The following is a 21,759-nucleotide window of genomic DNA, read 5'->3' on the forward strand; positions in this document are numbered from 1 at the left end:
TTTCATTAAAATTGTAGATTTCATGTATAGGACAGATAATTTATTATAAAACTATACTATTAATAATTGAAGTATGGAACTTTTTCCTTTTATTCTGGTTTTGCTAAATTGAAATTACTCTCCTAATTTAGGAAGCGCCATAGAACTGAAAGCAGTCCTAGTCCCCGACAATCACCCAAACGGCGACGTGAACATTCTCCTGATAGTGACACCTATAATAGTGGAGATGATAAAAGTAAGTATAACTTAATTAATTTTACTACAGTATTAGGGCCCACTCATAAATAACTACAAACTTTTTGACACTAAGAGCTGTTGAGTTAATAAGAGATCATTTCCTCATTACCTGTTTATTTATATGCACGTGTGTGTGTGTGTTGGTGTGTATACACACATATATGTGTGTGAATTCATACATATACATGTATACCCATCTCCATTTAGGCACGTACTTATGTTAGAATAAAAGTGTTTTTAATTAAAGACCTTCCTTAACATATGTTTGGCAGAAGAGAGAGTTTGATTGTTGTCATTTGTGACTCTTAATACTTTATTCTTGCTTTTTTCTTTTTAAATAGATGAAAAACATAGATTGTTGAGCCAGGTTGTGCGACCTCAAGAATCTCGTTCACTTAGCCCCTCACACATGGCAGAAGATAGGCAGAACCGATGGAAAGAGGAAGACCGAAAGCCAGAAAGAAAGGAGAGCTCTAGGCGCTATGATGATCAAGAACTTAAAGAGAGAGTTTCTTCTGGAGAGAAGCAAAGGGGAGAGCAGCCTGAAGCATCAGAAAGCTCAAGAACTCGTGCTCAAGAAAGTGTTGGACACCATCCCCCTGAAGAGCGAGATGGGTCTGACCGAGCTCATGAGGATAATAAGAAAAAGTCCAAAATACCAAAAAGGACCACTAAGAGGAAAAAAGAAGATGATGTTGGCGTAGAAAGATATAGCACTGAGTCAGCGACAGAGGACGGTCAAGTATTTTCACCTAAGAAAGGACAGAAGAAGAAAAATGTTGAAAAGAAACGTAAAAGATCAAAAGGAGATTCTGATATTTCTGATGATGAACTAGTTCAACAGAATAAAAGGAAAAAAGGCCCAAGAACCCCCCCTGCAACCACAAAAGAAGAGTTGGTTGAAGTGTCAAATGAGAAAAATGGAACAACTGGAGAGGTTTCCCAGAAAAAAGAAGAATCAACATTTAGTGACTGGTCTGATGAAGAAGTTCCTGACCGTGGAGATATGATTATACCTGAACGTACAACTGAAGAATCTCATAGAAAGTGTCACCGAACCAGAGTGGAGAAAATAGAAGCACCTCATGTTACCATAGAAGATGCACCGCATCGTAAACCAATTGATCAAAAACGGAGTAGCAGCTTGGGGAGCAATCGGAGCAATCGGAGCCATACTTCTAGCCGCTTGCGATCACCTTCCAATGATTCTGCTCATCGCAGTGGAGATGATTTGGCTGGTCGAAAGAGAGTTCTGCACAGTAGTTCCAGAGATAGAGAAAAAACAAAAAGCTTAGAAATTCCAGGAGAGAGAAAATCCAGGATTGATCAGCTGAAACGTGGAGAGCCCAGTCGCAGCACTTCTTCAGGTAATTAAGTGAAGTCCGTGGATTTAGGTCACATTGGTTTAAAAAAAATCAACTTCATCTACCATTTGTATATGTTTTTATTAGCCTTGGATGATAATGAAATTGTGCATATTGTAGAACAACAGCATTGAGCGTAAAAGCCTTTTCCATTTCATAGAATGGTTTAATGACTTTATATAGCTAATAGGTAAAGAAACTTATGTGAGCTACTTCTTTTAAGCAGTGTATCTGAATGCAAAACATTTTGCCTACAAAAAAACTCATAAAGTCTTTTGGAATATGGTATTTGTAAAATTTTTTGGCTTTTACCATGGTAGTTTACATTTATAGCATTACTTTTGTTAGGTAATTAAATAAAGACCTGCACAATGTAAGAGTTTTTCAAGTTATGAAAACAACCCATGTCTTCTATGTTCATAAAACTTTTGAAAAAATACAAACTAATTAGAATAATATACTGGGTATTTTTCATACCCAGTCTCTTAATCTTGGACATAAACTTTGAAAGTTATACCCCTAAATAATTAAATAATCAATCTCCATCCTTTTTTAATACTGAATATCAGTGTTATAGTAACAGTAATTCCAGTAATGTCAGTCATCTTTAACTTGAGGTAATCTAATAGTAACTAGTACTTATTTGGTAAAACTTGATGGGGTTAGTTAAATTGTTGAGGATTTCATATTGTAGCTTAGAAATTATATGGAACAAGGTGGAATTGAAGTGATAAAGTAATTTTTATGTCCTTCTGTAAGAGCAAAGAAATAACCTTATCAGGTTTCATGATAATTACTGCAATTTCATTTTCTTTCACCTAGTTTATTTCCCTTTGCACTGGAAATAAACTAGGTGAAAGAAAATGAAATTTTCTATGTTCCTTTGCACTGAACATAATACTCCTGATATGGTCTTGAGTATGGCTGGACTCTCACTTTCCTAGTCTTAGATCCTACTCTTCTTAATGTAGCCTACACTTGTATTACCTTTTTTGGCTGCCATATTTATTGATCATCAATATATTTATTGATATTGTGCATAAAGTTTACTAGTTTACCTCCTCTGGATCTTTTTCCCATTAACTTTTGTGTTTTTGACATTTTTTGAGGGGAAAAGTATCCAAATGTAAGACTATATTTATTACTATTAAATTAAATTTAGCCCGAAGTTCTAGCATGTTAAGAACTTTTGAAATCTTGACTGTGACTAACTGGTATGTTAGTTATCCTTTCCATTTTTGTGTGTTCTGTAAATTAGGTGACCATAATCTCTTTTGACTTTGAGTCATTAATAAAGATGTTTAACAGCACAGAATCAAGAAGAGATTCTGGGGACATTCTACTAGAGCTCATTCCAAGTTATCGTCAAACAAGAAATTAATATTTTTTTGAGTCTGTTCAAACAATGTTAAGTCTCATCTAATTGTGGTATTATTTAGCCTTTACCTTTCCATCTTTTCCACAAGATTAGCATGAAGTATAATTTGTCAGTTAACTTTGTTGAAATCTATGTAAATTTAGCAGAAACATTTCCTTTATCAATTTAGTAACCTTGTTGGAAAAGGAACTGAGCTTAATCTGGCATAGTCTATTTATGATAAAACCATAATGTCTCCTGGGATCATAGTTTTCTTTTGTTTTGTTTTGTTTTTTACTTGGTGTTTAGTGACGTACCACTTTATTAGTGCATTTTTAGAATTTTATCAAGGATGAAATCCAGACTTATTGACTTAAGCATTAACAGATGGCCTTTTCTTGCTTTTTATGAAAATTAAGACATTTTTCTTTTCTCAAATTCATATAATACCTTTTCTAATTTTTGTGATCCTTAAAAAAAAAAAAAAAACACCAAAAATGTTCAACTAGTTTTCACATCTCATAGTTCTTTTGCTACCCAAGGATGAAAGATATAATTCATCTTGTCTTGGTGATTTGAACTTGTCAGGGCCCTCCAGTTAAATTCTAAATAACTTTTACTTATCTTGGGTGTCAACTTACTATTTCCTTTTTTTTTCTCCCTTTCTTTCTTGTCTATCCTTGTTTGTAACTTTTCTTTTCCTCAATATAAATTTTATAAATTGTTATTGTTTTCCTTTCTGTTCTTTGATTCTCAGCTCACTTTCAGCTTTAGCCTTCCTGATACTGTATTTATAAAATTATGCAGAACTTTTGAATTTATTCTGTTATGTAGTTTTATTTCTTCTATATACAAAATCTGTGTGGGGTCCTCATGTATCCACATTAGTCTTTTTAAATAAACTTTCTCTTTCCTCCCCTCACATTTCTTTTTATGTCTTCAGAATTTTGTTCTTGAAAGTTTTCCACCCTCTTGACCAACTTCCTTTACTTAAGCTTTTCTTGTCCCTTTGATTTCTGATTTGGAATCTCGGATTTATATCAACTGTCTTTCTATCTGCCACTCTCATGAATTGTTAGGTGGTTACTTCTCCCTAAGGTCCTTTTATTTTTTTAATAGCAACCAATTTATTCTTAGAATCAGTTTGGTTCAATTTGTTAAACTTTTGTTAAGCATCTATTATATGCCATAGAGTGCTAAGATACTATGCTGGAGATACAAATAAGAAAAAGAATGCTAGTCCCTACCTTTAAGGAGCTTATAATCTAATTGGAGGAAGATAATTCACAGAAAGAAGCTGAAAAAAAGAGAGGTAACTAGGGAATACACAGCACAGAACTACAGTATTCTTTACATTCAAGACCAAATAGAGACGCTAATGGAAAAATAATTATCTGGAAGGAAGCTTTGGGGAGAAGATAAATGTTTTACTTACCGTTTCTCTAGAGGGGAGAGGCAAGTGAGGGAGTTGAGAAGCTGTTTGTTGAGTATCAGTTGCTGAGTTGGTTTGCATGGTGATGAGGTTTAAAGTGATCAGAGAGAAATGATTCCCTGATGGAAATTAGAATCAGGTCCAAAATACTATTATTGACAGCTTCCTTGAATTCCTGGGAATATTTTGGTATTCCTACTCAGTTCTTCACCTCCATTGCCAAGCTGTTGTCAGATTTTATTTTTGTTTTCACAACTTCTCCTACATTCCCTTTTCTTTACTTAACACAGCTATTATCCTCATACAGGCTCTATTACTTCTTGTTTTCATCTCATCAGTTCAATGGAACATGAAATGCCTGCTAGATGCAGGTAGTTTATAAATTCCTTGGTCTCAAGGAACTTACATTCCATTAGAGAAAAGCAGCACATATATAGATAATACTTTGAGTATATTTTATATTTACTTGATCCCTGGCGGGATCAGAAATGATTGTATGTAAGCCAAACATTAAAAAGAACGGAATTCTAATTAGTGGAGATGAGGAAAGATAGTAAAATTTTGCTCATGGGCAAAATCTTGGAGGCAAGAAATGAAATGGCATATATGGAGAACAATATATAGATGGGCTACTTTTCCTGGAATGTATAGTATGTGAGGGGCAGTGTGATACAGTACATCTAGGTAAGTCGGAGCCAGATTATGAGTGATTTTAAATGTCAAAAAGAAGTTTATATTTAATCCTTGAGGCAAGAAGGATCCTTTTTGAGTAGGGGAGTGACATAGCCAGAACCGTGCCTTTAGAAATAACAATTTAGCAACAAGTTTGAGGCCATATTAGAGAGGAGACTTGAAGCATATAGAGAGCAGTAGCTATAGATTTTCTAGAAATTTCACCAAGAGGTATTGAGGGTCTGAATAGGGTGGTTGTGACTTCAGGTAAAGAGAAGGGGATGAATAAGAGTTGTGAGATAGAATTTACAAGACTTGGCAATGATTTGCTCTGGGAAGGTGAAAATGAACAATCAGGATGAATGGTAGTGCTCTTGTGAGGAGGAGCAAATAGTTCAGGGGAAACATAATTATTGACTTTCTTTTGGATGTGTTTTAGTTTGAAATGCTTGTGTGATATCCAGCAGGCAGTTGATGATGCTATATTGGAACATAGGGGAGAAATGAGGGCTGGATATATAGATTTTTTTTTAAGTAGTTAATTGCCACATCTAACTTTTTCCTTTTCATTTTACCAACCTTTTACTTTTTCTTAATTTATCTTGTAAACTCCCTTTTCTTTTCCAGAATTCTTGTCTTTCTCAGTCCTTTTCTCTTTTCTTGTTTTCTTCATCTTCAAACTCCCATCATTTCCTCTGAGCTTTCCTTCCTTTTCCTTAAGCTATCCTCTTATTCAGATTTTCCTCTTCTTTTTCTACTTATTTCTTTTTGAATCCAGTGATACCACCCAATCCTCTTGTTTTCTTTCTGCAGAGATGGTCCTCTAATCTTCATTATTCTGAAAAGATTCTTGTAATCCTCCGAAAACTTAAATAAAAAAAAGAAAGACATTCTTATTAGCCTCTTGTAGATAGAATTTTCTGAAGGGACAGGGTTTGGGGGAAAGAGTCATTTCTTGAACTTAAACTTATTCCTGAACAAGACAAGTTCTTAAGGAAGTAACATCTGCAACTGTGCTCTTTTGAGTAGAGAACATGCATGAACATCATGCATTAGGCTACATTTATTTTTCTTTAGAGGATCACTCTTAATAACAAAGGGGCATTTAAAAAACAAAGCCCTTTTAATATGTTTCCTTTTGTGTTATAAGTTTAATTGCATAACATAGATGTATTTATAACATTTATTTTAGATCGTCAAGATTCAAGAAGTCACAGTTCTAGAAGAAGTTCCCCTGAGTCAGATCGCCAGGTTCATTCAAGATCTGGGTCTTTTGATAGCCGAGAAAGGCTTCAGGAACGAGATCGACATGAACATGATAGAGAACGGGAAAGGGAGAGGAGAGAAACAAGGCAGAGAGAATGGGACCGAGATACTGATAAAGATTGGCCAAGAAACAGAGACCGACTCCGGGAACGAGAGAGAGAGCGAGACAAAAGGAGAGACTTGGACAGGGAAAGAGAGAGGCAAAATCCTGATTCTAGTGAAAGAGATAGAGACAGAACTCTTGATATTTCTTCGCACATAGAGTCTTCAAAACGCAGTGAAACAAAACTGGATGAGCATGAGAAAGACTTTGAGGGAATTTGCAGAGACTCTGTAGCTTTGGACAAAGAAAGAATAGAAAAAGACCTGGGATCTTTGCATGGATTTGATGATGTAAATGAAGCTGAGAAAACTGAGAGCTTAGAAGGTAAGCTCTACAATAGTCTGCAAGTTACTCTTTCATTACTTTTGAAAATAAAATATTTTCACCTCTAAAATCTTCATAATAAAAAAAAAATTTATAGGGGAAACATCTAGTGAAAGGAAAAAGCCTAGTGAATTTTGTTTTACCATCTTAAGTCCTTTCAAAGCAGGTCAAAAAAAGGATAAAGGAGATAGATTACTTAGAGTAAATCTTAATGGAGTATACAAAGATTTTTGTTCTCCTCTATTGCCCTATTAGCTTTTTCCTAATGTGACAAAAACAAATCAGGTCAAGCTAGTTGTCACAGACATCATGAAGCAGAAATAAGGGGAGATAGTTTAGTGCATTCAGAGCTTATAGTCTACTGTTGGGAGAGAAACAGGCCTTGGTACATGAAAAGTTAAATAATACAGAGAGTCCTTGAGACCTAGTACACAGATTCTTGGTAAATGTTAATTGACTGGAATAGCTGTAATAATCTAAATCTATGAGGTAAAGTTAAGATTTTTAAATCTTTTTTTTGTCAAATAGATGGTATGACAGAGTACTTATGAGTTCAAAGCAGGGGAGAGATCACAGTGACCAAGAGAGGTTTGGGAAGATTTCATGGAAGGGGGAGAGAATTGGCAGGTAGGGTGAATTTAGAAAGTGGAGCAGAAGGGAAAGACAGTACTCATTTGTCTTAAGAAAAGCCCATCATGCAGTTCTTTTAAGAGATTTTCATTCCTATCTTTGTAGCTTATGTATCTTAGAGCTGGAAGGGACCTTCAGCATCTAATCTTACCTTTTCATTTTTCATATAAGACAATTGAATTCTACAGGTTTAGTGGCTTTCTTAAAATCAGACAGTACATAAGAGATGTGGAATTCCACTAAAAAAAAAAATAGACTTTCTAAGTGTTTATAAAGACTGATAGGGAGATTTTTTTTTACTTTGTTTTAGAGGAAGTAACCTCAGTATCTTGCTTTATAAACTAATTGTGGTGAGTCTTGCTGCTGTTAACTTTTAAGAATTCTTGGTTAACTTATATTCTTATTTTAGATTTTAGAAAATATATCTTGTTCATAAGTGAAAAATATAGTAGAATTACTTCTGGTGATCTCAGTCTTGCATTCTTATTCTTCCATATGGCATAGAATCTTTACTATGCCACTTTAAACTCATTAAGTTATCTTCTTAGTTTTCCATTTGAAAACATGCCTTATTTTCTTTTTTTTTTCTTTTGCCACAACTACCTCTTTAATTTGGTCTATCTGATGTGGTAGAGGGAGAACTTTGGAAGAGAAGGGAGTTGAAACATTAGGCAGATTTGTGGTGCATAATGATAGGTTCATAGAGTACTTACTGGATAGATACCAAATGCTGAGAATACAAATATAAGCAAAAATAAAGGTACTCTTTACCCTCAAGAAGCTTATATTTTAACGGGTAAATACTACACATATAAAAGGGAGCTGAAGGACTGTAGAGGGAACAACAGAAGTGAAAAAGTATGGAAAGAATGGAAAAGTATGAAAAGAAGTGAAATGGCTAGTGTAGCTACTCTTAAAAGTGAGAGTTCAGTGCTATTTAAAATTTTTGTATTTAAGAATTAATTTTTTATGCAGGAATACTGTGTTAACTGCAAAAACTTAGATCAAGAATAAACCTCTCCCATATCTTAGTTAGACATTGTAGAAGGCAGAATCTTATATTGTAATACTAGTATATATTACAGACACAAGACAGACAGAAACACACACACACACATATACATACATACAACCTTGTAGCCTAAGCAATATAAGTAGCACTCATGATTAGAGTTAATTTCCACCTTGTGAAATTAAATATATTGAGACAAAGGATCACTTTGAATAATTTTTAGGTAAAAATATTAGTTTGGGGAGGTAAGTAGGACAGTAGATAGAATGCTAGGCCTGGCATCACAAATACCTGGACTTGAATTTGGCTTTTACTTATTAGTATTACCTTGGACAAGTTACTTAAACATGTTTGCCTCAGGTTCTTCTTCTTTAAAATGATCTTGAGAAGGAAATGGCAAACATTCCAGTATCTTTACCTAAATGGGTTCGTGAAAAATTAGACATGACTGAAAAAAGACTGAACAACAACAGCATTATAGTTTAAATAGTCTATTGAAAATTTAAAACATTTTAAATTTCTGTCTTTTCAAGGACTTTGTGTTTCAAAAGGATTTAATTTTTATAAAATCTAATTCAGGAATAATATGGGTTAGTGATGGCCCTCCTAAAGTTAATAACAAATCAGAACTACTATTCCCCCCCCAAAAAAATTTAAAAGCATTATTTTTAATTAAGCTTAAATTATAAATAGAAAATATCAAGTTAAGTAAGGTAAACTAATAGAATTATAATAGGCTCATATTACATATGCTACATTTATGGTAATCTATATCTTTTATTGTAAATACTTTCAGGAATACCTTATTTTGTGATTTGATAATATACTAAAAATTTTTAAAGGACAAATACTATTTTTGGTCGGTAAGTGTCAGCATATCATTTCTAGATTATAATCTTAGGAATTGTGTGATTTTACCATAGATCCAAAGAATTCACATATATGACTTTATGAATTAGTTTTTAAGCTTAATAAATTTTATGGGCTATTAGAAATATTAACTATACCCTGTAGTTTCAGTGTTATACAAATTCACTTTAAATTTATGGACCCTTTACCTTTGATGTCTGGAGTGTAATGCTTAAAATTTGTACCAGTATACAAGAATGTATGTTTGTGCAAAAAGACAAAACTTGGCCTATCCTATTAAGAATAACTAAAATTGGATTTGACAAGAAGTGGAACCTCCATTTGTGGAACTGCTCTAAAGGTAAAAGAATTAAGGAAGATGTAACCAGCTTCCTTATTTTCTTAATGTTTGTTCTGAACTCATCATAGAGTTATTTTTTTTTAAATTTTATTTTATTTAATAATAACTTTGTATTGACAGAATCCATGCCAGGATAATTTTTATACAACATTATCCCTTGCAATCGCTTATGTTTTGTTTTTTCCCCTCCCTCCCTCTACCCCCCCCCCCCCAAGATGGCAAGCAGTCCTATATATGTTAAATATGTTGCAGTATATCCTAGATACAATACATATTTGCAGAACCGAACAGTTCTCCCACTTGCACAGGGAGAATTGGATTCAGAAGGTAAAAATAACTCGGGAAGAAAATCAAAAATGCAAATAGTTCACATTCATTTCCCAGTATTCCTTCTTTGGGTGTAGCTGTTTCTGTCCATCATTTATCCATTGAAACTCAGTTAAGTCTCTTTGTCATAGAAATCCACTTCCATCAGAATACATCCTCATACAATATCGTTGTCGAAGTGTATAATGATCTCCTGGTTCTGCTCATCTCACTTAGCATCAGTCCATGTAGGTCTCTCCAAGCCTCTCTGTATTCATCCTGCTGGTCATTCCTTACAGAGCAATAATACTCCATAACATTCATATACCACAATTTACCCAGCCATTCTCCAGTTGATGGGCATCCATTCATTTTCCAGTTTCTAGCCACTACAAACAGGGCTGCTACAAACATTATGTCACATACAGGTCCCTTTCCCTTTTTTAGTATCTCTTTGGGGTATAAGCCCAATAGAAACACTGCTGGATCAAAGGGTATGCACAGTTTGATAACTTTTTGGGCATAATTCCAGATTGCTCTCCAGAATGGCTGGATTCATTCACAACTCCACCAACAATGCATCAGTGTCCCCGTTTTCCCGCAACCCCTCCAACATTCATCATTATTTTTTCCTGTCATCTTAGCCAATCTGACAGGTGTGTAGTGATATCTCAGAGTTGTCTTAATTTGCATTTCTCTGATCAATAGTGATTTGGAACACTCTTTCATATGAGTGGTAATAGTTTCAATTTCTTCATCTGAAAATTGTCTGTTCATATCCTTTGACCATTTATCAATTGGAGAATGGCTTGATTTCTTATAAATTTGAGTCAGTTCTCTATATATTTTGGAAATGAGGCCTTTATCAGAACCTTTAATTGTAAAGATGTTTTCCCAGTTTGTTGCTTCCCTACTAATCTTGTTTGCATTTGTTCTGTTTGTACAAAGGCTTTTTAATTCATCATAGAGTTATGATGATATAAATAAAATAGGCAATTAAAAAATCCAGTATTGAAAAATTGGGATAAAGTAAATATGGAGAAAATTACGATTTTAGATCTGATTATAGTCATGTGTAAAATATATAAGATGAGTTTTCATAGATTGTGTTAAAAGCATTAAATTGGAATAATTATGGCAGTGACACAAAAAAACCTTTTGTCTTTGAGTAGACATCTGGATTTAGTTTTTGTCCCTTTACTAACTCATTCTGACACAATCTCTGAACTCAATTCAAGGGCCAATCAATTTTTTGTCAATTGACTGAATTCAAATGGAAATGTGGTTGGAAAATGAAAGAATCATTTCTTCTGAAATTATGGGCTCTTCTCATATATTCAAGGACTTCAGTTTGTTGATCTGAATATAAGCTCCACTTTCAAGGACTTCAGTATGTTGATCTGAATATAAGCTCCACTTATATAAAACTTGATTGCAGTCCATTATTAGTTTTTGTGTATTATGTTTGCATGAATGTGTTTTTTATTTTTTCCAAAAGAGACTAACCTGTATTTGGGCCATTACTGTTTTTATCTCTTGTCATTATAGTGAATTTGGGACAAATAACTTTTTTCCATTATTTGATTCTGGAATCCTTCAATTATTGAACTGTGCAAAGAGTTGTTTATGCCCTTGGTATTTCATGACTTGAACAGCCTTTACCTTATTTATTTGTTTGAATAGAGTCTTATATCAGGTTCTTCATTAGTTAAAAAAAAAAAAAAGTCATCTTTTAATGAAATTCATTTGTTTTCTTAGCAGGAGATGATGAAACCAAGTTAGATGATGCACAGTCATTAGGATCTGGTGCTGGAGAAGGATATGAGCCAATCAGTGATGATGAACTTGATGAAATTCTGGCAGGTGATGCTGAAAAGAGGGAAGACCAACAAGATGATGAGAAGATGCCAGGTAACTCTCTCTCTCTCTTTCTTTTTTTTTTTTTCCTAATTTAAATTAGATTTCCCCCCTGAGTTTAACAAATATCAGGTAAAATTAGCATTTACTTACATAGACACAGACATACACATGCATGATAGAACAGGAGACAATTGTACATTAAAATTCTCAATCTCCATTCTATAGGGGTTGTTTTATCTTTTAAAGTATATAATGAATTCATATATTAAGTTTCCAAGCTATCCTGCTTGTTTGCTTCTTTATGACTTTCTTGTTTTTTTGTTCTTTTTTGAGGGTGAGGAAAGGTTATGGTGTATTTGTTATTGTGTATACCTTATTCTTCTGGTTCTGCTTAATTCACTTTGTATAATTTCAGACTATAATTCTTTCCAGATAACTCTGAAATCATCCCCTTTGTTATTTCTCCAAAGAAGATTTCATTGCACTAATGTACCATAATTTGTTCAGCCATTCCTTAACTGATGAATGCCTCTATAATTTTCAGTTGATTGCCACCACAAAAAGAGCTGTTTAAATATTTTTATACATTTTTTTCCTTTGTCCTCTTTAGTAGAAGTAATACTGGGTCAAAGAGTACATCTAATTGAATGGTTTTGGGAGAGGGGCATACTTAACAAATTGTTTTCCAAACCTGCTAGACTAATTTCTTCTCCATTAACAGTGTATTAATGTTCCAGATAAACTGTTGCAGTAGCACAGGAGTACAAAGATTGCCTAATTTAGAGGTTTTTTTTTTCTTCCTTTAATAAAAATGGGCCTAGATTTTCAATGTTAAAAAGATAATGATTATAATCAATAGTATTTAAATACTCGGATGGATCCATCATCTCTTATATGTGATTCATTCCTTCCTACAGTGAGGATTTTAGGATACATGTGTCCCCTGCAGCACTTGTCCATATTCATCCATAAGTTTGTCACAACCACTTACTGTACTGGCTTGGATCCTGAAATCTTCTTGGTGATGATGATGATGATGATGATGATGATGATGATATTATGTAGTGTTTGGGCTATCTATTCCTTATCCTTTATTCTTGTCCAATGACCAGCTCATTTTTTTGCTTATAAGTGTCTTAGGTGAAATCCTTTCTTTTCTAATTGTTCCCTGGATAAATATTTGTTTTCATTTCTTCAGAGACTATAATGTTTAATGTCTTATAGTCATAGAAATTCAGGATAATACTGGATTACAAGATAGACCTTTCCTTCATTCATGGAGAAGTTAGGGATTATTAAAAGTCCCTTGCAGTTTCCCAAAGGCAGTCTAATCTATTCTCTCCTGCTGTTGTTATTTTTGAGCTCAACACATCGTCCCTATGTTTTTCAGTGTTGAAGTTCTTATGTTGTGCATTCAACATTGTTAAAGTTTGAAAAACAGGCAGTCTTAAACCATTTGATATATCCTGTTATATAGTTGTCATACTCTCATGTGATTATAGATATAGTCTGGAGCTTGTCACCAGTTAATACCTGGAAGATCCCATCATGTATAGATACAGACTCCTCAGACTACATAGCTTTCATGACAAAGGGGAACACTGTTGTTGTTTATCTTCTTGGGTTTTTTTGTTGCCTGATTTTTATGGTAGATAATTGTCGAACAAGGTTATTTCTGTTACAGTTTTCAAAGAATCTTGGAGAATTTTGATACATACATGGGACATATTTCACTTGAAGCCCATTAGGTAGCATTTTTCTCTTTCAAACCAAATTTTTTTTTTATCTACAAGAAATATCATGTTTTCCATGTTTTTTCAGTTAGATGTATAATGGTGAAGAAGTAATCTGTTGTGCTTTAGTATTTTAAAATGCCTACGTTTTCCCAATTCTTTCCTTCTTCAAAAGATGCCTTTCAATATACCTATGTAGCTTATTCTCATAAATTTTTTTTTAGATAAGTGGGAAAGCTGGCAAATTATTAGCCAGTAGTAGTTAATGGTCTCTTGATTATCATGTTGATAGTAATGAATTTCGGTACTTTTTTTTTTTTTCCTGCTACCTTTTGGCAGCCTTTCTTTAAGTATCAGTTTTTCAGTGTTTTTGTAGTTCTGTTTTTTACAGCACAGACTTTCTCTTGTATGCTTGTCTAGTGGAACCGATTTTTCCCATTCTCTTTTCATTGCCTCTTCTACTTCTATAAGCACTTTAAGAGTCCAAATGTGATGATTTTACTTTATTGATGATGAAAAAGTTTGCTTTAAAAATCTTGCCTGAATTTTTCAATCTTCCAACTCTTTGTCTTTTCCAGTTTTGTACTTTGAATACTTTTAGAATAATTGCTTAGTTGTGTCTCTTGCCAAGCTTTTTAAAAATTGGTATTACTTTATTGCTTTTTTTGGTTTTATAAAATGATATTATAGTTAATCTGATATCATCCTTTTCTATAAAGAGTTAATAAATAAGCAAATCAGTATACTGGGCTCCTATATACTAGCACTTGACAAGTCAAGAATGTGCCAGGTAAGACAGTTTTCAGGCCCTTTTGGACTCATTCATGTGGCAATTCGTTTACTTTGTTTAAATCTCTAAGAGTTATTGTAATCAGTGTGTCCTGTTTCCGTTATGACATCGTTTCTTATTTAAATAGGTTAAATCGATGTTCTAATTGCATGCTATCTTTTGTCCTTGTTTTTATTTCTAGCTTTATATTATTTTGATTATAACTAGTTGGTGTTAAGACAGTATACAGATAGCCCAATGTAGCTATGACCTCCTATAACAGTAATGGGTCATTTCCTGTCAAAATAGGTTTCATTTTTCAAATATTAGTTGATCCACTGTCTCTTTATTATTTTCTGAAAGAAAATGTTTATAGTGTAGAGATATGAAGCTTTTGTGTAGTCTGCATCATTTGACTTTCTGAATTTTTAGGCTTGAATCATATTTTGCAACATTTTTCTTATCCATGCATCCATCTTTGTGTTGAAGTCATCAAGAATTAAAGTATATATTAATTCAGAAGGTGTCAACAAAATCTTCAAAGAACTAATTTTCATTGATTTCACAGTTGTTGGTGGCTTTTTATTTATTTATTTATTTTGCAAATATTTAATCCTGAACACTACAGAATGGGATGACAAAATGTTCTTCCTTTTTGTTTGGACACACAATAAAACCAATTCTGCTTCTCCAAAGAGAACCTGAGTCATTCTTCCATTTTACTTTATTTTTCTTTTTCTGGTTCTGTTTATCATGAGCTATAACTTAGTTTTTGCAGTAGTATATTCAGTTTTTGAAAATGAGACAAAGATTTCACATTTATAAGTTCTAATAACTATTTTAACATTTATGTAGGTGGTTTAAAAATTGTATTTGTCACCCTCTGCCTTTCTTTTTTGCTACTTAGCCATTGTCACAGAAGAAGTAAAACTGTGGAGCATTTTGCATTTACTTTTGTTTCATGGGTTTCATTTTCATCGCGAAGTGTTCTGCCTACTGATTATCGACTTTGAAAGCATACAGATTTTTGCTAAGGCCATTTTAACCTGTATTTCTAGATAAACAAGTCACTAAATAGCTACAGAAAATTACATATATATATGTTTGTATATATATATATATATATTCAAATTTAAATATTGTGCAGTATTTCAAATGAACAAGTTTCACCAACATAGCCAGTACAAATCAAAATCTCTCTTTGATGGTATCAATTCATGAAGATCTATAAAGTAGATCATCTCTTTGCTAAACTTGGTTGCTCATCTCATATTAACTGCTTATTCTTTTACTGGGCCCACATTCTAAAACATGTCAGAGCTTGTATCTCATTGTTAAAAACACTTAAAAAAAATTTGAAGTTACCTCCATACCACAATGGAGTCTTTGGAGTTGAAGTTTATGAAGAAACATCATAGGAAAGCTGATCTTACCTTTATACAGACTTTGATTATAACATATTGTTTTATAAATTTTTTAACAAGTATGCATCTTGTAATGTTTATAACATTACATATGTAATATGTTACATACATAAAATATGTATTTTATGTATATATAAACAAAATATGCATTGACTCTATTAAGACTATCTACTATAGCATAAATTTGACTTAAACTAATTTTTCTAATCATGATATAAAATAACAGAAAGGCATATTTATCCTCATAATCTTTTTTCAGTATGATATTCCTGATTTGAAAACATCCATATTCTTATTCACCTTTGCAGATCCTTTGGATGTAATAGATGTGGACTGGTCTGGTCTTATGCCAAAACATCCTAAAGAACCACGAGAACCTGGAGCTGCTCTCTTAAAATTCACACCTGGAGCTGTTATGCTGAGAGTTGGAATTTCTAAAAAATTGGCAGGTTCCGAACTATTTTCTAAAGTTAAAGAAACATGCCAGAGGCTTTTAGAAAAGCCCAAAGGTAATTTTTTGATTTTGTTTATATAATTCTTTCTTATGCCTATTCAAGTCTTTGAATAGAATTGAATAGAATTTTGTTTTACATTGATGTAGCACATTTTGCTGGAGAAATCATTATTTTAGCTTTTATTTTTTTTATGGTCCATATTTTATTGTAAAAGAAATAAGCTAAAATTTAAAACTGCTAAATGCTTTGCACAGTATCATTGAGAGAAGTAGAAACTTCTAAGATAGGCAAGAATATAGTTAGGTAGATACAGTATATTAGATACAGTTCACTTCCTACATCTCAGAAAGCTGGTGGGTTTATCTCCCCCTTGCCCATAGGAAACTGGCACTTATGATAGGGAGTCTGAATTCAATTAATTAGTTTGGGCTGGAATCTCTTATTCATATGTCTACTTGGTCTGAACCTTCAACATTACGTAACATTGTAATTTATAGAATTTTTAAGTTTCCAAGATCATAAAGTCATGCATGCTTGGATATTTCAGTTATTTTTTGATACTACAAGACTAAATGTTGTACACACCAGGATATAGTAGAATTGAGAATAAAACATGTCATTTAGGAGAGAGAAAGAATCTTAGCTATCATATAGTCCAATCCCCTCATTTTACAGATGAAGAAAATTGAAGTGATTCACTTTTTAAGAGCAATGAAGTAATAGAACTAATTGGAGCAAGGACCACAATTTTCTGGTTCTTAGTCTAGTGTTCTTTTAACTATACCATGCTGCTTGTAAAATTCATTTTTATGAGAATGCTGTGTAATGCCTTCTCAGTTAGCTAGTATACTAAACCATTTAAGTATAGTCAGCTAGGTGACTGAGTGGGTAGAGAATTGGACCTGGAGTTATGAAAATCTGAATTCAAATCTAGCCTCAGACATTTAACTTACTATGTGACAGTTAGCCTATCTGCCTCTAAGAAATGTAGATAAAAGTAGCAACTACCTTTCTGGGTTATGGTCTACATAAAATGAGATGTTGTATATATATGTAGTACATTGCAAATCTTAAAGCACTTGCTAGTTTTTAGTTTTTTAAGGCATTCTCTTCCCCCTAATTTGTATTCTGTTGCCCATTACCCTAGGTGGCTTGATGTCAAACATTGGGGGTTGACTTGCTTATTAAAGCAAGTGAGTGAAAGATAAAAAAGAGTTAGAACCTTTTTGATTTGATTCACTTAGTAGTTGATAATATTTTAAAGTTAGTAGATGTAATGAAGGAAGAAAATGAAAATTTGAACTAATAGGAAATTTAAGAACTGTCTATAGTTTATATATATATATATATAATTAGGTATATTTTTTGTGGAATATTCCACTTGTCAACAATAGTTAATTTCTTTTTCTTTAAACTGCCTTATTTTTATTGGTAGATGCAGAAAATCTTTTTGAACATGAATTGGGAGCCCTAAATATGGCAGCACTGCTACGTAAAGAAGAGAGAGCTGGTCTTCTCAGTAATCTTGGACCATGTTGTAAAGCATTATGTTTTAGGCGGGATTCTGCAATTCGGAAACAGCTAGTAAAAAATGAAAAGGTACTGTCATAACCTTGGATTACATTTAAAGTGTATTGACAAATATGATTGGTATGTTTCTTTTGGTGCTTCAGTTAAGATTATTGTTACATTATGTAGAGAATTTTTCAAAAGTATTAAGTACCCATTTAATATGGTCACTATGGTGAGTACTAAACAAACCTTCCCTTACATGATTAGGAATAATGGATTGTAGTGGATATTTTTCTTTATTCCTTATCCATGTTAATGGTTACTTTGTATAAAATAATCAAGGTTAATGCCTGTTAGTGTGATACATATGCAGAAGACTATATAGGCAATTAGTTATGGCAGAATTTTTTTACATGTACTGTCACTAATTGGAAATAGGTATTGCTTCTTTCTAAACAGGCTCCTTAAAGAGTCAACAAAATTCACCACTGCAATGATAGAAGTATAGACTGAATGGTTTATTTGTTATTGGTAGCATGATTGTCCAAAAGAGTGATGGTCAGTGTTACATCATTTAGAATAGAGAAGTCATAGTTGGCCATGAGGATATACCCTGCATAAGCATTTTTAATCAGTGACTTAAATGAAGACATAGTTATCAAATTTGTAGGTTTCACAAAGTTGAAGGTGGTTAATATGTAAGAGAACAGAATTAGACTTCAGAGACTTTCTAGGTAGGCTGAAATTAAATTGAAATTATTTACAAAAATTAGGAATCAGACAAACAATTTAAGGTTATATATACATACACAAACACACACACATATACACATATATATATCAATCTAGTCTGCATATCTACATATGTAGATATGCAGACTAGATTGAGGATATCCTGATTTAATATTAATGAATATACAAGACGACCTGGAGCCTTTAGTGTACTTCATGCTCAATATGTCAGTTCTTTAGTATGGGTGCCCAACAAAGCCATCATTATCTGTGGTCATAATAGCCTGAGTATTGAGTCCAGAACAAGGTGAATAAGAAGACCATTGTTTTGCACTGATCAGGAACGTGTCATGGGATGCTCAATGAAAGGTTGAGAAGCCATCACGTATGACCCGTAATTCTTTGATGAGACTAGAAAGGGTTAGCTTAGAGAGGTGAACATAGAATTACTGTGAACTTCACTTAAGAAAGGTTGGATTTTACCTGGTTTGGCTCAGTAGGAAGAACTGGGATGTATTGGGACTTCATGAATTTTACGCCTATTCATTGATGGAAAGGACTTTCTTATTAGATGGTAAGTTCTCTATTGCTCAGAGTTAAGCAGAAATCTGATTTCAGCTTGGCTGTGACATTGAGAAATTTCTGCATTGGTAGAATTTGAAGCTGGGCTAGATGAGTTCTAAGGTATCAATCATTGTGATTTGTAAAAATAATTCTTTATAGGAGTTTATCAGATTTTATAAACAAAACAGTACATTCTCTAAAATCAGAAACCGAGAGAGCTCAGCCAAGTTCTTTAATATTTTGTTTAGCATCCTGCATCCTTCACTTTTAATAATTTGTACCCCATTTTGTTTTCAGGGCACCTTGAAGCAAACATATACAAACACTCCAGTGGTAGACAATGAATTGCTGCGGCTAAGTTTGAGATTGTTTAAGCGCAAGACAACTTGCCATGGATCTGGACAGGAAAAGACAGAAGAGAGCAGTAAACTTTCACAACCTAGTATCCAGCCGGAAGTTTGTGTGTCATAACACCAAAATTCATTTTTCCCTTCAGAGTATCTTCCTAGAGAAGAGCTTATTCTGTTCAAAAGTTGTTTGTTTTGGAAAGCCGCCTAACAGAACAAGACAAAAGACTTGTCCACTATCCTAATTGGATGAGGCACAACAACTTTTATTTGAAATATACCAGTTGGGGTTTTTTGGGAGGGTGGGGGAGGAGGGTAGAGGGAGATTCAGATTTTACATTCATTTTTACACAGTACTTGATCCACAAGCGTAATGATGTGAGGACATCTAGATTTAGCAGTTTATTGCAGCAGTTGGCAAAACTGAAGGAGGGCATTTGTACATCTTTTTCCAATCTAAACATATATTTCATGAAATGGAACTACTGACATCTACTAATGGGATCTTCATTACAAAAATGTTGATTTTAAGTGAAAACAATGTGAACATCAAAACAAATTGAGTGCTTTCAGTTAACTGTGTATAATAGTGTTACATAAAGCATTTAATGCTTTTCTAGCATTGTGAGTATATACAGGCAGATGTTCAATTATCTGTCACAGAATAAAGCCAAAATACTGCACCACAGCTCCCCTCCCCCAACTTATAAAAATAATAAAATCTAACTTGCTGGGTCTTTTTTGTTTAAAAATAAATGTGCATTAATACAATGTATAATATGTATTTGGATTTTCAAAATTATATATATGCCTTTTTTAAACTTGGAAATTGTGTCCTTAGTCTTTATTTTTAATAAATACACTTCTCTTTTTCTATAATTTTTAATTTCCCTTGCTTTTCCAACCCTCTTCTCTCTATTCTAAGAGTTTTAGGATTAACATTACATTTTTACACTTGAGGAATTCATTTGTTTCTTTGTTGGTAGAATAGTTTTGAATTGTATTCTGAATTGAAAGAGACTCATGTATATATTCCAGGAGCATTAAAAGCACATCCAATAATTCTACATGTGAGTTGAATGTTTTTGATTATCGCGAAGTTATATTAAAACCTGTTTGTCCTTTGTCCTTTTCACCCAGAATTTCCTTGTTGCATGCCTGAAATTTAAAAAGAAGTTTGCCAACATATCTTCTCTTTTTTTTACAAAATTATTATTATAGCTTTTTATTTACAAAACATATGCAGGGGTAATTTTTCAATATTGACCCTTGCAAAACTTTCTGTTCCAACTTTTCCCCTCCTTCCCCCCACCCCCTCTCCTAGACAGCAGGTTGTCCAATACGTGTTAAATATATTAAAATATACAACATATCTTCTCAAACCACTTTTAGAGGCCCATATCCTTTTTTTTTTTTTTTTTTCTCCACTGGATGAAGTTAAGAAATTGAAACCAATTAGAGAACAAAAGCCATAGTCTTTTAAATGTGCCATCTCATGAAGTGAACTGATGGAAATTCTCACCTGGTCATTTGTTTCTTAAATATTTTTGAAAATTGAAATTCGAATTCTGTCCCTGTTGATTTTTATGAGTCTTGCTAGGGGTAGGGTATTGAATTCTTCAATCTTTCCTTCATGTAACTCTAAAAAGAACACAACAGAAATTGTGATTGGTTTACTACATGTTATTACACAAAGGGATCATTTAACTCAGTGTCTTAATTGAATGGCCATAATTTTGAGAAAACATGCAACATCTCTGAGATATTGGAATTTCACTTCTTAACAAAATGTTATCACAGAGTCAGACATAACTGAAATGACTGAACAAGAATAAAATAAAATAGTATTTTGCAAATATTTGCAAACCATAAACAAGTAATAGCTATTAGCTAAAGGCTAGCTTCATCCTGCTGTAGGGGACTCTTTATGCCTTCAGGGGACAGAATGCACTGGTCTTCCAAACTGGCCTACCTTAAGGAAAGGAGAGAAATGCCATTTCATTTCATACCTTCCTCTTATACCACTATTAGTATCCCTCACCTGAGTCTTATCACCCTGAGAGGATACCAGGAGGACAAACCCCTAGGGATATTGGCAATCCATCTCAGCTCATTAGTCAATGATTAACAAATTCTCATCCAGTCATGCCCAGGAATTTTGGTTTCCCATCTTTCATTTGGAGCCCATTCATTATTTATTCCCCATTGCTCTAAGTGTTTGTCAGCTGTCCTTTCAGCTCTCAGCTATCCTGCACGCCTGAATTACTCTTACTTTTCCCCCAATGTTTATTTTTTTTCCCCAAGTCATTTATTCGGCTTTATAATATATTTCTACTTGTATTTTAAAATGTTATTGCAATTTCCTTTTTTAAAAATTTTTTTTCCCCAATGTTTTTATTTATTTATTTTTATTATAGCTTTTTATTTACAAGTAAAATATGCATGGGTAA

The 21,759-nt window shown here is 33.2% G+C and overlaps 1 protein-coding gene across 9 annotated transcripts in view; it reads left to right on the forward strand.

Moving 5' to 3' along the window:
• ZC3H13 (zinc finger CCCH-type containing 13) overlaps positions 1-20,376 on the forward strand; it is a 72,008-nt gene extending 51,632 nt beyond the window's left edge. For 4 of the 9 annotated variants that reach the window (XM_051983817.1, XM_051983820.1, XM_051983822.1 and 1 more), the window contains 7 exons: positions 132-235; positions 579-1,604; positions 6,255-6,755; positions 11,672-11,824; positions 16,008-16,208; positions 17,590-17,753; positions 19,260-20,376. In XM_051983817.1, coding sequence (XP_051839777.1) covers positions 132-235; positions 579-1,604; positions 6,255-6,755; positions 11,672-11,824; positions 16,008-16,208; positions 17,590-17,753; positions 19,260-19,433 — 2,323 coding nt within the window. In that variant the 3' untranslated portion in view covers positions 19,434-20,376. The remainder of the gene's footprint in view (positions 1-131; positions 236-578; positions 1,605-6,254; positions 6,756-11,671; positions 11,825-16,007; positions 16,209-17,589; positions 17,754-19,259) is intronic. The other 5 variants (XM_051983818.1, XM_051983821.1, XM_051983826.1 and 2 more) reach the window with 3 other exon arrangements.
• Positions 20,377-21,759: the final 1,383 nt, after the last annotated feature.

Source organism: Antechinus flavipes, chromosome 3 (assembly GCF_016432865.1).
Source record: "Antechinus flavipes isolate AdamAnt ecotype Samford, QLD, Australia chromosome 3, AdamAnt_v2, whole genome shotgun sequence".
Lineage (NCBI taxonomy): Eukaryota > Metazoa > Chordata > Mammalia > Dasyuromorphia > Dasyuridae > Antechinus > Antechinus flavipes.